This window comes from Neophocaena asiaeorientalis, unplaced genomic scaffold, assembly GCF_003031525.2.
Source record: "Neophocaena asiaeorientalis asiaeorientalis breed wild unplaced genomic scaffold, Neophocaena_asiaeorientalis_V1.1 scaffold118, whole genome shotgun sequence".
Classification (NCBI taxonomy): Eukaryota; Metazoa; Chordata; class Mammalia; order Artiodactyla; family Phocoenidae; genus Neophocaena; species Neophocaena asiaeorientalis.
In genome coordinates, this window is record NW_020175528.1 from 8,945,683 (window position 1) to 8,963,764 (window position 18,082).

The 18,082-nt window shown below is 38.5% G+C and overlaps 1 protein-coding gene across 1 annotated transcript; it reads right to left on the minus strand.

The window, feature by feature from the left end:
* Positions 1-2,657: 2,657 nt before the first annotated feature.
* TM4SF18 (transmembrane 4 L six family member 18) lies at positions 2,658-16,556 on the minus strand. The gene is made up of 6 exons (XM_024769097.1): positions 16,392-16,556; positions 16,107-16,300; positions 13,322-13,411; positions 7,673-7,815; positions 3,809-3,989; positions 2,658-3,042 (listed from the first exon to the last, which is right to left on the minus strand). Exons 2-6 carry the CDS (start codon positions 16,281-16,283, stop codon positions 3,028-3,030), a joined length of 606 nt encoding a protein of 201 aa, XP_024624865.1. The 5' UTR covers positions 16,284-16,300; positions 16,392-16,556; the 3' UTR covers positions 2,658-3,027.
* Between the last annotated feature and the right edge of the window lie 1,526 nt (positions 16,557-18,082).

An 18,082-nucleotide genomic window follows, 5' to 3' on the forward strand; every position in this document is an offset into this window, starting at 1 on the left:
ATCTCCAGCAGGTAAAAGGGAACCACTATAGTCGTAAATGCTTATTTTAAGAAAAGAAGAAAGGTTAAAAATTAATAAGCTAGGCTTTCAATTTAAGAAGTCATAGGGTGAGAGAGAGTCATGGACATATACACACTACCAAACGTAAGGTAGATAGCTAGTGGGAAGCAGCCGCATGGCACAGGGATATCGGCTTGGTGCTTTGCGATCGCCTGGAGGGGTGGGATAGCGAGGGTGGGAGGGAGGGAGACGCAAGAGGGAAGAGATATGAGAACATATGTATATGTATAACTGATTCACTTTGTTATAAAGCAGAAACTAACAACAACAAAAAAAAAAGTCAGGAAAAGTACAATGAGAAAGAAGCAAGGAAAATAAGAGAGAGATAATAACTATAGGAGCATAAATGAACAAAATGGAAATCATTCTTAATTAGGATTAGTTGGCAATATTCAATATGAGACTTAAAAAATGGAAAGAGTATCTTCTAAAAAAGGTAAGGAAAAGGGCTATCACACACATAACTTCATGTCCAGTTCTTTCCTATTTTAAGGTCCTCAAATGGATTTTACAGAAAGGATTAGAGGATACTTGCTTTTTAAATGACATTTTTTTCTAATTCTTCAAGTAATGCAAGGAAAATTCGAAAATATAGAACAATGCAAAGACAAGAAATGTAACTCATGATCTCATCCTTTGGTGATAATTATTAACATTTAGGTATTTTCCAGTCATTTTTCTACGTATCTGGACGTTTATACACGTCTACATGTAATTGTAGGCTTCTTTTAAAATTTGGGTTCACACTGCGCACAAAGATTTATATACAGTTTTTACTTAAAATTGCATCATCAGCATATACTCTTTAAATACAAAATTTGGGTGGCTGTGTTAATATTTGATTTACTGATAGATATACTGTACTGAATTTGACTGTGCCCCTGTTGTTAGACATTGTTTCCAGTTCCGTGGTAGAGTCATTCAGATGACATCTGTTCATGGTCCACTCAATGTATGGTACCATAATGAATCTAAACACAATGGAGACAGTCTTAGTGACAAACTGGTGGGGTTGACCTGCCAGAAGTTCATTTACAAGAGGACTGAGGAGCCTTTTGGAGAAAGAGGATGCTGCATATGACAAGCTTGTGGGCTTGATAGAGTAATCAGATACTCTCTGGCTGGCTTTCTTCCTCATCCTTTGTTTTCCTGGCAGCAATGTCTGCGTGGCTTCATTTTTGGTTTCATAATTCAAATTTTCAAGCAAGAATAACCACCAATCTCATTTGGACAGTGTTTCACTTTAGGCTAAATCATTGGCCACTAGAGTGACAATAGGCTGCCCATGGCTTGGGTGCCGTTCCCAGTTCTGTCAGCTAAGTCCAGGTCATGGGGGTCATGTGGTACCCAACATGGCTTGCTTTCAAGATGCTCACTTCAGCAAAGGCTGTGAACAGGGCAGCTATCTTAAAGGAGGCTATAGGTTGAGCAGGCACCAAGGAGAGAGGCATTCTCCAGACTACTGGCTACAACTGCCAGGCAGGCGTTGGTAGAGCAATGTTGACAGTGTCCATGGAGGAGGGCAATGGGGAAGTGGTGGAAGTGTTAAGGCCCAATGGGTCCGTGATGGAGACCGGTACTCAGCAGAGCAGCCATGAGGAGCAGAAGAGCCTGGCATGAATGTCCAACATTGAGTGTCTCCTATGTCTGCTTTGGGCTAGGCCCTACGGATGATGGAAAAATATAAAACATGACAGCTGTCCTCCAGAAGGTCATGCCAAGTATAAGTAGAAAGTTCATAAATGTTTTACTTTAAAAACTTTTTTTAAATAAATATTTAGTGGTAACTCTCCATGAAACAGGTATCAACTGGTCAGTGGTCACTTTCTATAATCCACTGAGCATGTCCTCAACTGCTCATTCATTTCAAGTCTACTTCTTGTAGCTCATCATACTCACCACCAGGAGTAAAAAAATAATGTCAATTAGCACAGGGAGATCAGCTTGGTGGTTTGTGACCACCTAGAGGGGTGGGATAGGGAGGGTGGGAGGGAGGGATTTGCAAGAGGGAAGAGATATGGGAACGTACGTATATGTATAACTGATTCACTTTGTTATAGAGCAGAAACTAACATACCATTGTAAAGCAATTATACTCCAATAAAGATGTTTAAAAAAATTAAAAAAAATAATGCCAAGAGCTCAATTAGATTATATAAATTTGTGTACAACATTTTGTGGCTTATCTATCTCACTGCTTTCCCCACTGAACATTGATTGAAGTGTTATTCTGTGATGTTTACAGATAGTCAATGTTGGAAAACATTTGGAAAAAGTGTATTCCTTTAAAAGTTGGAAAAATAGCAAACCTTTTAATAGTAAAAATATGTTTTTTTAAAAAAGTATTTTAATAATAAAACATAATAAAGAAAACTTGGAAAATATAGACAAGTAGGAAGGGTCACCTATGACCAAAATCAACCACAGCTGACATTTTTGTGTAAATCCATCTAGATTTAGTTTTTATTCTGTATTTTGGTTATTTGGTTTTGTTTTGTTTGTTTTGGATAGTTACGCTTATACTGTAAACATAAATTTGTAATCTGCTTTTTCACATAGTACTACTCATAATCTTTAAATCATCATTTTACATAATATTACAACCAAAGTACCATGTTTTATTTAATCTTTCCCCTAAAGTTAGACTTTCTGGGTATTTCTAATTTTCCAGAATATTAAATAATTTTCAAATATATGTAGTTGCATAAAGTTTTATCTCATATTCTTATTTATTTTCATAGGATAGGTTATAGAAATTGGATTTATTTGATCAAAGGGTATGAATATTTCTGAAGATCCTGACACATATAGCTTTAGAAAAAAATTCTAAATGGAAGGCGCTTCCAGTGAGGACAATAAATACCAACTGGAGAAAAAAGCCATCATCTGAATATGGCCCTCAAGTCCAAACAATAGACACAAGGTAGATGACCATATCTTGATAAAGAAAAACATTCTTGTTCTTATTCAAATGATTCCAGGCTATAAAAAAAAAAAAAGAAAGAAAGAGAAACAAGGTGAGTAAACTTGACTTGATTAATAATCCATAATCCAAGTAGCAACTTAAACTTATAGTTTATATGCAAAACATGATAGAATAGGAAAATATCTACTTGAAACTACCAGGAAAGGTCTTATACATTATATGTTGTTAAACAAGGTATAAGATGTCTCATTCGTGATTTCTCTTTACTCTGGACTTGCTGGATAGGTTTAGCAGTTCCCACCATAATTAAATTAACGTTAATATTTTAGCAGATGAAGCAGAAGTAATTTCAATAGGATAAAGACATATTTCTCTTCTTCAAAACCACTCACTAACGACTCAATATAAAAAAGGATTATTTGAATGTAGCAGCATTCAAAAGAGAAATTATATCACTGGGATTAGGTTGTGAGCCTTCGACTATTTTATGAACAGGGACATTCTCAATAAATGGTAAGCTTTCTTTGAGCTTTGAGTTATTTCTACATAGAAACATTGCTCATTTAAAACACCTGTGGTGTTTTCACCATACAACATGGAACGTGATTTTATAGTTCTTCCATCGATTCAATCCACTTAGATAAGCCAACAGACACATCGGAATATTAGAAAAAATTGAGGTATTAGAGGTTGAGTAAACATGAGGGCAGTAGGAATAGAAAGAAAATGATGGAATTCTATAATCCTTCCAACAAGATCCATTGAGTCCTGGACAGTGGGGGTAAAATGGAGGAGGTACAGGTGCCAGTGGGGTTCTGTTACCTGGATGATGACTGAATAGGTTCCACACAGTATCTTGGACAACTGAATGACTACTCTGATGAGGCAGACAATCACTTGAAGAGCACTGAGAGCTATGAGAATAGAAAATAAGATGATGTTCCACTCCACTACATGTGCTGGTTCCAGGCACTGAATCCATACGCTAGAATCTGTAAGGAAACTGAGAGAGAGGAAGGAAATGGTCAACATGATGTATGGCCAAGCCTAAAGACTTGGTCCAAGGAAGAAGGCTACAAGTTTTCATATGTTTGGGAAATTAAGATACTGATATATGATTAAAAAACAATATTATTAAATGTGAATGAATATATAAAATTATTCAGGCACACAATTGAACACATAGTTTGCACAGCACAGGGCTATGCTTATTAGGAACATGGTGCCTGCCTCAGACAATTCTAATTCACTTAGGAGGCAAGATGCATACTGAAGAGTTCAACAGCAATGAAAGGCCTCACATGTCAATACCAAGAGAGGTAGAGATTGCCCATTTCCCAGGAGTCCAAAGTTAGCCTAGGCTATCAGGGACAGGGCTGAGCTAGCACTGGATATAAAATCACACAGATGGTAAAAGAGCAAAGAGAAATGATGCTATTATTCTTAGACTCTGTCCCAAAGCCTTTTAGAACAATGGTTCTCAAATTTGAGCATACATCAAGATTATCTGGAAAGCTTGTGAAAATGCAGATTGCTGGGTCCCAGCCTAGAGTTTCAGATTCAGAAGGTCTGGATGGGGTGGAGACTTTGTGTTTCTATGTTCCCAGGTGATGTTGATGCTGCTGGTCTGGGGTCCACTGTGTGTTCTGCAGCTCTTAAAAAGATTGAGATTATGAGGTGGAAAAGCAAAAGACTGAATGGTTTAATCAGTCTAGCGTAGCACAGGATTTTGAGAAATAAACCACCTCCACGTTTAAGATAGTCTTAAAACCATGCTGAATTATCCTGTCTTTTGCCCACTTCCAGGTCAGCTATGGCCCTTAACATTTCTCCAAGAGTGACACTCTCTTTGTTGAACTAAATGGAAATTAAAAACTGGTCTCCTCAAAAAAAAAAAAAAAAAATCCCCCCACAAAAACAATCAAGCCCAGTTACAGGGCAGAGCTGTTTGTAAATATCTTGTTGATAGCAAGATGTCTTTTTTCAAAACAGAAATTCAAGCAACCTTGGTGCCAGCCAAGTGGTCCTTAACTCTCTCTTTCCTCCCTTTCTTTATTTCTTATTCTCTATGCTCTGGGACATTCAGAGGCACTCTGAGAATTTCTTGGTATTGTTAATGGACCTTAGGTCTCAAGGGATAAACAGCACTGAATATGGAGTCAGAACTCCTGGATCTGTAGGATCTGGGGCCAGGGATTTTACCTCTTTGATCTGGGCAATGGGTATAAAATATCTAACCCTAGGGTTATTGTGAATATTTGATGAGACGTATGTAAAAATGCTTTGGAACCTATAAAGCACAATACAGATGTAATTTCCTGTTATCATTTCCTTAGACCCACTTCATACACCCTCCTACTCCTAACTCAGTCTCAGATCCTTACTCTAGACTGTTCCCAGTATATACTCTGTACAGATCATCCAACACTTTAAAGCAAGATGCCTTGCAGGATTTCTCTTTTTCTCCTAGCATACGGTCCTATTTATTCTTCTTGTATCAACGGAATGAGTCATAAATGCACTATCAGGGTCTGGAAGGAATAGAGAAATTTGCCCTGATACTCATTCTCTCCACAATTTCTGTACATCGTTCTAACAAAACATATACTTCGTTATGTTGTAATTCTATCTATAGCTATATCTGTATATCTGGTTCCTCACTACACAGTGTACTGTGAGAACTCTGTTGTGATTTATACATCTCTAAATGGCCATGTCTAAGGCCAAAGGCAGTGCCTGGGGCATTGCAAAGATCAACAAATGCTGGTTGAATGAAACTGATGCAGGATCCTCGCTGGTCACCATGCCCATGGCTGAACTTAATGGCTGAACTTGCTGTCAACTTGGCAGATGGAAGACCATCATGTGGTATAGAAGGTTATGCAAAGTAATGATTTGAATAATAAAATCCGGCATGTCGAGAATTTATTAAATCTAAGCTGTGCTTTACTTCTGTTTAATTTTCAGTTCTGTGAGGTAGGAATGATTATTATCTCCAGTTTACAGAGGCTCAGAGATATCCAGATATTTGTCTAAGGCCATACAGTTTGTAAGTAGGAGACAGGAGACTTCAGCCCAGATCTACAAGCACTGAAGCTCTGTGCTCTAAGGGCAATGTTCATTCTAAGGCTTCCATCTCAGCAGAATGTTCTGTCAAATCTGTGTGAGTTTCTAGAGGGAAGTGAACCTGTGTAATTTATCTTTGATTGTCTAGCACCTAATCCAAGTCAGGGACATAATAGGCGCTTAATAAATATTTGTTGAATAAATGTACACATGAAGAGGTGATTTGGGCAATTTTCAGCTGATTTGTTCAACATTAACAGCTGTTCCACCTTGCATTCACCAAGCCTTGGAAACTTCTTTAGGGGCCCAGAAACTTAGCTTCCCTTCATGGCCTCCAATTTTTCACCTCTAAACACTTTTATAGAGCTGGAATCAGGTGAATACAAATATCTAGGGCAACTTTAAAGGAGGAATGAAGAGGCATGTGGGCAGCCTGAGATTCCTGCATTGAAATTGGAGGCTTACTTGTTTTGGGGGTGGGGAAAAGTTCAGGGGCTGGTGGCATAAAGAACGACTCTTTGTACACAGTGGGACTTTCTACATTAGGGTCCCCTTTCCTGAGCCCTTTCAATCCCAAAGGAGTGTCTCCTTCAAGTGTTCAGAAAGACCTGAATTAATTTTCTAGGTTCTCCTGACCTGAGGGAGAGCTCTGCTCACAGCATGGGGTACCTCGTGGACACTTTAGAATAAAGGCAGCTATGGGCACAGAAGCAGTTGTGCTGTGCAGGCTGAGGTGAGCAGGTAAAACTCCAAATGGATGTGGGCTTTGAACAATAGAGCCAGCCATGGGGATTTGAGAAGAAAGTGTAACTTCCCCAGGGAATGGTACCGACACTCCTTCATTTTATTCCATTGGAATTGTCTGTGCAGTACAAGACAGGGAGAGATTGAGTAGATCTTCTTGTATCTCTGTCTGGGCCCTGCTCCCTCCCAAGCTGGTAGGGCCATGAGCCAGCACAATGCCAGTGTGAGGCATTCTGTGATCCAGGACTGGGTCCCTCAACGCTTGACTGAACTACCAGCCTTCGGAGCAAGGCTACCCCTAGGACTCTTGTTCAGTACATGCTCCATAAGCTCTTGGCTCCTTCCACAAAATCCTGCACCTACTCATGTCCCTGGATCTCACTTGGCTGCCCACCTTGCCTGGTTCTACCTCCGCGTGACCCCTAATTGTATAGCTCCGGATGGCACCATCCAACGGCATTGTGATTCTCTCCCAGCCAAGCCCTTTCACATCTGTAACAGACTCCATGTCCAGCCTGGCCACAAAACAAGACTGACTTCCCAGAGCCACCCAAGCCCCAAGCTCCAGCAATTACCAGACCCCAATAACGACGAAGCCCTGTTCTGCAGTACGGCAGAAACACGCCTTTCATTCGGAAATGTCCACGACAGCCTTAAAATAGTGAATGCATGTGACATTAAAAGACTGGAGAAAAAAAAGATCTAAACAGAGTTCAGTGTAGGAACAAATTGGTCTGGACATTAGTAAACTATTAGGAACATTCTGGACTAAGGTAGACACAGAACCGCTAAGTGATCATGGAAAATAAGTATAGGCATGCAGCCAGGTGTTTCTGACTTTCAGACCTCCTCCCAGATCAGGGAATTATTCCTTACCGTCCTGCAGTGCCTTCAAAGGCATACTCCCAGCCATCAGGGGTGCGGCAGTAAGGGCCCTGAAGAAGGCCCAAAACAGATATGACCAGGCAGTATCCAGAGAAAGCAATTCCAAGGGCAGAAAAGATCATCGACAGCAGTGTCTAAATTAAACATAGAAGGAGGTTAGTGCCATAGAATGAGACAAGGGGATATTGTGAATACGTGATCAGATAGGTAACTTCCCCAGTCATCCAAGCCTACTGCAGCCTGTGTAATAACAAATGCCCACAGAAAAAAAGGAAACATTTAATCCAAACCCACTTGATCTTAAAAATAAGTTTTTAAATGATATTTTTCTTTGGCATTCCATAGAGAAAATTAGTTGATTTACTAAATTTCTCCCCTTTTTTTCTGGAGCTTTGATATTGAAATAATGATCAACTCATACATAAATGCAATGAAAGGATGTGATCAATCAATCTATACTTCTTTATTGAAGACAGGTTATTTTCTAGGTAGGGTGGGTTCTCTAAGAATCAAAATCTATGATCCTTGTTTTTCTCTTATGAAGATGATATTTGAATATGTTCTCACGCAGGAATATGTGGGGAAATATCATGTGTTAGCCTAGATGGTCATGTTTATACTCAAGTGAGCATGGGATTGAAGGGGAGGTGGGTATTTTCATTTGAGTAGAAAGAATGAGCAATGTTCACCGCCAGATCCGTACAAGCTAAGTTGTGAGACTAAGGAGATTGATCTGATCTAAAAGGGATTCCTACAGATGAGTAGAGGGGAGAAGCTTGGCATGGTGCTAAAACTGAGAAAGCAGGGCTGATAAGACACAATCCAGCCCTTATATCACTTATAACATGAGTGTAACTTGGGAGATCCAGGCAGAAGGTGGCCTTGGATGCTGGATCAAGGAGACTGGACTTCATCCTTCAGAGTAAGTGGATTTTTCTCCCACAGCCTTGGATTAAAATTTTTTTTCAAATCTACAAAAAAGTTGAAAGTATAGTACCTTTTTCTTAGACTCAACTTTTGTGACTATGCTACCATTTTTGCTTGCTCTCTCTCTGTATGTATATGTACATCGACAAACACATATATTTATTTACATTTTTGTCCCTTAACCATTTGAAAATAGGTTGCGGACATTGGGATATCTCACCCCTAAACGCACCAGCACTTATGTCCCAAGAATAAAGATATTCTATTATTCTGCAATTGTTATTCCTTTTTTGTACAGGATCCAACGAAGGTTTAGGCACAAGTTTACATCTCTTTGGTTTCCTTTAATCTACACTAGTCTTGCTGCCTTTTTTCTTTCAGGATATTAAATTGTTTTTAAAGAATCCCAGCCAGTTGTCTTGTAGAAAGTCCCACGTTCAGGGCTTTTCTGATTGTTTCCTCACAATTGGACTTGGATTAAACACTTTGACGAGAACATGTGGGGCTTCCCTGGTGGCGCAGTGGTTGAGAGTCCAGGGTACATTATGGGCCTCTCACTTCTACTGATGATGCTAAATTTGATCTCTTGGTTAAAGTGGTGTCCTTCAGATCTATAAATGTCCATTTTCTACTTTGCTATTAGGAAGGCATTTGTGAGGTAATACTTCAAGACTGTGTCATATCTTGTTCCCTAAAGACATGTCAACAGGTGGATTTAGCATCTACTGATGACCCTCATGTTCACTGATCACCGATTATCACAATAAGCGATTGTAATGTACTGCTTTTCTAATTTTTCATTTCTCCTGCATTTGTAAGTTATCATTTTTCTATACAGAAGAATTTCTATTTCCCATTTCTCTCCTCTGCCCCTCTCTTTCTGTAATATTGTGGACGCATGGATTTTCTAATTCATTATGTTATAACTCATAATTGTTATTATTCCTTTCGATGCTCAAATGGTTCAAGGGAACCCTTGAACATCCTTGAACAAGGAACATCCCTTCAAGTCAATTCCTGTACCCTTCAACATACTCCTATCATTCTTTGAACACTTCCTTGCTTCCTGGCACAAGATGTCCCAAGATCAGTTTGAATTTATGCTGCCTTAGACCTGGAATAGCTCTTTTTCTAACAAGCCGTGGAATTAATTTTTGAGCAAGGAAGTGACATGAACCAATAAATGATTTTGGAAAATTACTCCGGCAGTGGTGGCACACCAGCCAGAAGTGAGAGAGCCCCCAGATAAGAATTCCATGTGGAGAAAACATCAAGTTGTGGCAACAAAGACACACACTGGACAAAAAGACATTGAGGAGGAAATGAGTAGCTGGAGATGGGCTGAAAAAAATTCCAGAGTTTGGGACTTGAGTGAAAAGGAGACAGAAATAGGGATGCCGAGAAAAGCAGTATTGTTTGGGAGAAAATTTAATTTAGTTTAAAAAATGTCGATTTCGAGTGAGAGTAGGATGGCCAAACAGAAACATGCAGTGGTCAGTTGATAAATTCAAAAGCTGAGACCAGAAAAAGAACAAAAAACCTGCAAGTTTTGGAACAAAGTTTATATCAAATTATATTTCTTTGCTTGGAGTTATTTTATAAATGTAACATCAATACATGATCATTATGGAAAATCAGAAAAAAAGTATTTTTAAAACACAAAGAAGGAAAGAACAATTATGCTTTTTTCCTATTTGATACTAGTAATCTCATTGGCAACTTCACATATGATGGAAAGCTCTTTCAAGTTATGTTTTCATATTGATTGTTAATAGAATTTTGCCTTGTCATGGGATGAGATAAATAGTTTTTTTTTACAGTAGATTTCTGTTAGTTATACTTTGTAAAAAAGTATTTACCTATTTGCCAGTGTCATCTTTGAAAAAGGAAGAAGGACGTTTTCAAAAGATTGAGCTCCTTATTTACCAAATGGCCTTAAGCAGTTTGCTGGAAAGATCAGTGAAGAATTTCTCCATTTGGTGAATTTACAACCATAGCATAATATATATATATATGTATGTATACATGTATAAATTACAATCTAATGAGTGGATACAATTGCACAATCGAAGTAAGCCTCAAAATAAAGTGGGAATAAGAGTCTCTCTGAGTCACAGTGTCATTGTCCGTAAAACGTAGATGATGTAGATGGTTACAGCGCCTACATAATAGGGCTGTTTCAAAAATTAAAGGATACAATGCATATAAAAATTATTTGAAAAGTGAAAAGCATAATCAAAATATTATCTATTATTTCAAGTGCCCTTATTTGGCCAGTATTTGTTTTCCAGTGATAACAACCCACAGAATGTTGGCAGAAGATGCAACACCACAAAGGAATGGGGTTCAGGTCGTGCTGCTCCAAAACATGGCATCTTGGCATACTAATATCTTAAGCCGAAGGAGTTTGTGGAAATGGCAGAAGAGGGAAGTTCACTCTAACCTCCCCGACCTTCTCACCCTTCTTCCCTGAAACAGGTCATAAAACGCCCAGGTGAAAGATACCCTCCCTGCACCTGGAGGAAGGAAGACATTCTTATTACCAGAGACTAAAATTTGGGGCCAAGAACTCTGTATAAATAAATGTTGTTTAACTAAACCTTATTTTCCTAGTTACTTCTTCACCTTTTTCTATCCCTAACCCAAACCTGTCTTGTCAATTCTTCACAAAGTTCTTATTTCTTTATCTAAAAAGTTTAGATGCTTCCTGCTCTAGTCACATCTTCAGGGTCTTCATTCTCTTGTGAAATCACACATGTACATGTAAAAATTCAATAAAATTTGTATGCTTTTCTCATGTTAACCTGTCATCAGATTAATTTTCAGACCCAACCAGGGACCCAAAGAGGGTTGAGGAAACTTTTTTTCTCCTCTACAAAATGAATCTTAGATGACCTAAATTTCCATTCCAGAGCTTCAGAAGTTACAAACTGGTGCAGACTCAAATCTGGCCTGCAAGATGTGTTTTATTTAGTTTAAATGAGAATTAATTGCCAACATTTTATAGTTGTGAAGTTTTACTTAAAACTCCATATTTCTACTTCCTATTGAAAATTGAGAATTATTGCCCAATATCGTAGTGGTAGCAATTGGCTGGACATGAGTAGCAGCTCCCTCTCTTCCTTAAATAGAAAATTTGCTCTAATGTCTACATATTTCACTGCCATCAGCTATTTGGCATCTGGGGGCATACCAGTTAGGACCCCTATCCTAGAGCATACTTTGAAAGAACCAAGCAGAAAATCCAGGGAATCCTCTCTCCCTTCCTCCTGCTCTTTCCACTGAGATGCCAGTCATCTCATCCAATGTTGACTATGACAGTGTCCAGACTCTACGTTATTTCTAGCATCCATTTGTGCTGGAGATGCTAATAATAAGTTAAGGCAAATTGAACACGTGGATTTTTATTAGATACTTAACGGTACAAACATTTCTTTTCTAGAAATTCCCTGAGTACATAGGTTAAAATTTACCTGAATCCATTGCTTCACCTAGACCATTTTGAAAGCTTTTCTGTAGTATAATACCAACAGTTACTGGGGGATGTTTGATTCAACTGGTTAAGAAAGTAGACTCTCTCTCTCACACACACACACACACACACACACACACACACACAGGGAGAGTATTTTGGTCTTCTAATTCTTCCCCACTATGGGCACAATGGTGAATTAAACAACGAATTTAATCTTCCAAAAGCAGCAGTCAAATAAAGTAAGCCATACCATCTTGGCCACATATTTAAATGTAATTGCACCTCGGACCAACTAAGTCAGAGTCTCTGGGGGTGGGATTCTAAGGCCAAGCTCCCAGATCATTGCAATGTGCAGACAACATGTGGAACCACTGCTGCAAAGAATGCCTCCCAGACCTCTGGCAAAGCTCCTCCTGGTTAATGAATCATATTCTCTTTGAGTCACAGGTGACTCATCTATAAAACAGGAGTAGCAATGATATAATTCATTGGGTAAATGTGAACAAACTATGAAGTGCTATGCAAATATGAATAAATGATGATGACAGGAGGAGGGGGAGGTGGATGATGGTGGAAATACAGGAACCCAGTGCCTGTGTGTTGAGCATAGGCTTAGCAAATGTGGTTGTATTGTTCTCTCTTGACTCTATTGTAATTATCTTTAAAGTTCTAGCTTTAAAAATGTACATCGTATATACCCAACTCTGAGATAAATCTAATGCTGTGTGAAAGAAGCCAGATACAGAAGACAAATACTGTAGGATTCTATTTATATAAAATACAAACTAATCTATAATGACAAAAAGAGATCAACAATTATCTTTTGGGGGTGATGAAAATGTTCCATATCTTGACTATGATGCTAGTTTCATGGGTAGAGTTAACTGTCAAAACTCATGGAATTTTACACTTTTAATGGATGGCATTTATTATATGTAAATTAGTCTTCAATAAAGTTGATAAGGGAAAAAATAGACTCACAGAAACCCAGTTCGGAAAAGGTAACCTTATTTTCTAATTTCATGTATCTTTAAATATTGAATTGCTAGAAGAATATCAGTAGAACAAAAGTGGAGGAAAACGGTAGACAAAATAGATAATATTTGGAGGAAACGCTTGGGCTCTGAACTGAAAGGATGATGGAGAGGGTACAATAGTGTCAATATTTTCATGTCCCCAAGTGAGAGGAAAGAAAGCCAGAGCACACTCAACCATCCTCAAAACACTATTGTTCTTACCATGTATTTTTTGCTGCAGTTTTCACTCTGGCAACACTTATAGTTGTTATCATTCTCCAGTACAAGAAGAATTGCTGCTACTATAAGCATCTACAGTAGGGAAGAGAAAAGATATCAGAAATGGAATACTTGTTTGCAGTCATGCTCATAATCAGAGCACAGTGTTTCAGAGCGTAGACTCTGGGATCAGGCAGCTCTGGGTTCAAATCCCACTTCTGCCACTTAATAACTGTATGCACTCCAGAGTCCTTTCCTACAAAACGGTGCTGAGAACTCACCTCTTGGGGTTGTTATGAGCTATTGTACGTAAAATTTTGAATACTGTGCTTGATTCATAACATGTGATTGATAAATGTTAGCTGTTATCATAGTTATCAGTTATCAAGAGCTAATGATTGAGGAGGGGCAAATGGTACGGACATGAGAATAGCACCCTCTGCAGCAAGCACGCACTTCTCACTGACTCAGTTGTGGAGGACAAAGGAAAACCATTCACCAGACTTTGCCATTTGCCAGCCTCTTTCTATTTACTGCCCTCTGGGAATCCAGGTGAAAGGTATGGTTACTCTGAAACTAAATCTCTTAATCCAAAATAAAGTAAATTCAATGTCCCCGAGTATTCAGATCATCTTAGATTCAGATTTTCCAGTGGGTTTTGTCTGTATGAAGCCAACAAACTGGGAGAATTCAGTGTATTCTACTTCCCTTTCTTGGTATCTTAGAGAAAGGGCTCAAGTTCCGGAAAGAACATGGATTTCTTTACTATTGGGTTGGCCAAAAAGTTTGTTCAGGTACAGAAAAATCCGAACTATCTTTTTGGTCAACCCAAGATTATAGTCCTTGGTTTGGGCAGGTATGGACTATGAATTGCTTCTGGCAAATTCTCCACCTATCCTTTCCTTCCACTGTTCAGTACTGAATCTTGTAGTTGAGTTCATTGTTATTTTACTCCTTGTAGTGAATATTTCCAGTTTCCAAATTCCTTCAGCCATCATTTATTTATCTATCCATTTAATTATTTATCTATATTCCTCTCCTTTCTCCAAAGAGGATTTGACCTTGAAAGAATATTTTTCAAGAATTCCTAGACAGTGAAAACTAGAGAATAGGTTCTTCTTACAGTTTTAAATTTTACATGGAATATAAGCAAACAGTCTTACATTCTCCTCCTTTCAACACCATTAATTAACACAATTTTAAAGAGATTCTGGTTTAACTTTAGTAATGTCTTGCAAATCTTCCACTTATTACAATTATATATTGAGAGAAACAATGACAAGATAAGCCACAATAAACCAGGTGCAGTAACCAACCTCATTACAATATTGTTAGAAATAATTAGACCTAGATCCTAGAGTCCTGTGCCAAAGGAGAAACACAGGCATAGCCCGTGTTTAAAGAGAAATTTCTCTCCCTTTTTGTTGTAAAATATAGCTGCAATACAGAGGGCTCAAGAATAATGGAGGAAAATTACCCCAAATACCACTACTCTCACATGTTTTTAAGTATGTACTCCCACATGTGTATATTTTACATAATTTCAATCATAATGTATTCACAATTTTGTAATATCTTTTATCACTTAATATAAAATAACATGTGTTTTCCATGTTGCTACATGTTCATAACTACAATTTTCATCCTTTATAAAGTGAATGGACCATAATCTATTTTGCCATGTCTATGCTAGGATGCTTCTAGTTTTTTGCTATTATAAATAATGCTGCCACAAACATCTATGGATACATTTCTTTCCTTATTCTGGATTATTTCCTCAGAATGTATGCTCAGGTTTAAGATTACCAAGTCAAAAGACATAAGCATTTTCATGGATCTTAATATATCATATGAAAAATGTCTCCCAAAGGCTTGCATTTATTTATAGTACCACCACCAACAGTCATTATGTACCTAGCACATAGCACCTTCAGCAGCACTGTGTATTCATATTTCAAAGTTTATTAATTTAACGTGCAAAATGACAAATAAATGAAACTGCTTTCCAACGTATTTATTCAAATATTATAATAATTAAACACCCACAGAGATGTAGAGATAGATTATAATGGATTTTCTTTTTTTTTTTTTTGCATTCTTGTTGGTATAGAAAGCTTACAGTACACAGTGTGTTTTTTTTTTTTTTAGAAATGATATGATCAGGAAAAACTTCTTTTCCTCTGAGTTGCCCACATGATTTACTATCAGTTTGTTTTTAAAGAGCACAAAGTCGTCAGAAAAACATCCGTGGATTCTTACTGTGGATACTTTGATTTAGTTTTCATCAACACCCACCCAAAGACATTGAGTAACTTGCTTTAAGATCTCATGACACAAATGACAGAGCTTAGACTGGAACTCAAGTTTGTCTGAATCTTCAAATCTCTGCTTTTCCCGCTGTCTTAATATCACTCCAAGCTAGAGAAATCCTGAGTACAGACAGAAAATCCTTTCTAGGAAAGAGCAATGCCACTGGAGATTAAATAGCATAAGTGGACACACAGCTTTCACGAGGTTATGCTATTTCTATAGGCCAGTGTCCCACCAACTTTCATTAGGACTAATTTCCCGCATTGCTGGAGCTACATAAGTAAGCAGCTTACTGAAAACAATGCTACCCTCCAAGTCCTTATGGACTACCTGCCTTTTCACCCCCATCCATCTTCCAAACCCAAACCAAGGATTAGAAGAATGATTTTTCCATGATTCATCATTTTCACTAGGAACAAGTTCATGCTTAGTAAAAACTCCCCCTTCTGCAATCCCAAGTCTCCAAAGTCACACTTACCATAATACCTGAGAAACAGATTCCTTCAAAATACCAGACGTAGTTGCTGAGTTTATTGCTGGATGCATAGGAAGCTTGCCCGTTGGGGAAATACAATAATATGTTTACAGTTATACTCCAAAGTGCAAGAGGAATCAGCAGACTACTCAGGCAGCTTCCACATTTCCAAGACCCCATGTTACCCTGCTCAGAACCTGCAGGAGATTTCAAGAGTGTAGAATTACATCAAGCCTGTTTTTCTTCCTTACCTGTCTCCCCCCCTGCCCCCTCCCCGAGATTACCTACCACTTTCTGGGTCAGAGCCCTTCAGTTCATATTCATGAGGAGTCCAGGACTCGGACAGAACTGCAGCCTGCAATCTGTCGGTGTGGAAATAGTGGTTTACTGTTTGGAGAACAATAGACAAAGATCAACGGCTGAAAAGCTGAGCTGGTCTTCATCCTGTGCCAAAGGAATGTGGTGTTTTTACTGCTTTTTAAAATAAGTCATTTTCCTCTGGATTAGAGCACTCAAGACTGAATCCTGGGCATGTTTGCAGAAGGAAGTTGGAGGGGGGCGGCTGGAATGGAGTCTGGCAAATTTCACCCCACAGTGGACGGGGGGGTTAAAGAGAAAACTACCAAGGGATCTTATATTGGCACCGGATGTGCGTTTTGCTCAAATATTCTGACTTTATGTATCTGTTTTTTATTCAGTGTTCTTTATTGTATGCTCACTATTCACCAAGCACTGTTTAAACTGCAGGGGGCACAAAAAGGACAAAAAAGGGAAAGACTGGTGAGTTAGGAAAACAAGACATCACAGCTGATGAGTTTATTGTTATAAGACTGGTACTGCTTTCCTCTAAAGAGTTCACATCTATTATCTCTACCTCGCAATAAAATAATAACAGGAATAAATTCATATCTCTTACTGCCTAGGAAAAAGAGGTAAAAGAATTTGGGTAATTTGATTAAGACTTTATGAGTAATAAGTTTGAAGTGAATTTAGGAATTCTCCCTTCCAAATTATTATTATTTTTTAAACACCTTTATTGGAGTATAATTGCTTTACAATGGTGTGTTAGTTTCTGCTTTATAACAAAGTGAATCAGCTATACGTATACATATATCCCCATATCTCTTCCCTCTTGCGTCTCCCTCCCTCCCACCCTCCCTATCCCACCCCTTTAGGTGGTCACAAAGCACCGAGCTGATCTCCCTGTGCTATGTGGCTGCTTCCCACTAGCTATCTATTTTACGTTTGGTAGTGTATATAAGTCCATGCCACTCTCTCACTTCGTCCCAGCTTCCCCCTCCCCGTGTCCTCAAGTCCATTCTCTACTCCCTTCCAAGTTACTGCCCTAAATTTAAAGAGCTACAGATCCCTGTAGTTCTGATGACATAAGGAGAAGATTATGGGAAGGAATCTTGGCACTAATATGTTAAAGATAATGTAGACAGTGGTGTAAAGAATTCAAGGGTTGGAAAGCAACTATACTCCAATGAAAATTAATTAAAAAAAAAAAAAAGAATTCAAGGGTTGGGAATTCCCCAGCATTCCAGTGGTTAGGACTCTGTGATTTCACTACCGAGGGCCCGGGTTCAGTCCCTGGTTGGGAACTAAGATCCCACAAGCTGCGTGCCACAGCCAAAAATGAAACAAAACAAAACAAAAGGATTCAAGGGTTACCTGACCTCATTGCCACTTTCTGCTGGCAACCTCAGAACCCTGCTTAACTTAACTTTCTCAAGTCTCAACTTCCTAAGTTGTGAAATGGGGATTAAAAAACAGTACCTTCCCCACAAAGATAATGTGTGGGTTAACAGGATTATGTGTGCAAAACACAGTATCAGGTGATAGAGAAGGAGCAGGCAGTAAATGGGAGCCGTCATTAATAATAAAAAAGCAGTTATAGGAACATCATGGTCAAAATGGTACAGAGATCAGAAGTAAAGTCTGCTTATTTATTCCTCTCAATACCCAAAGAGCTTTGT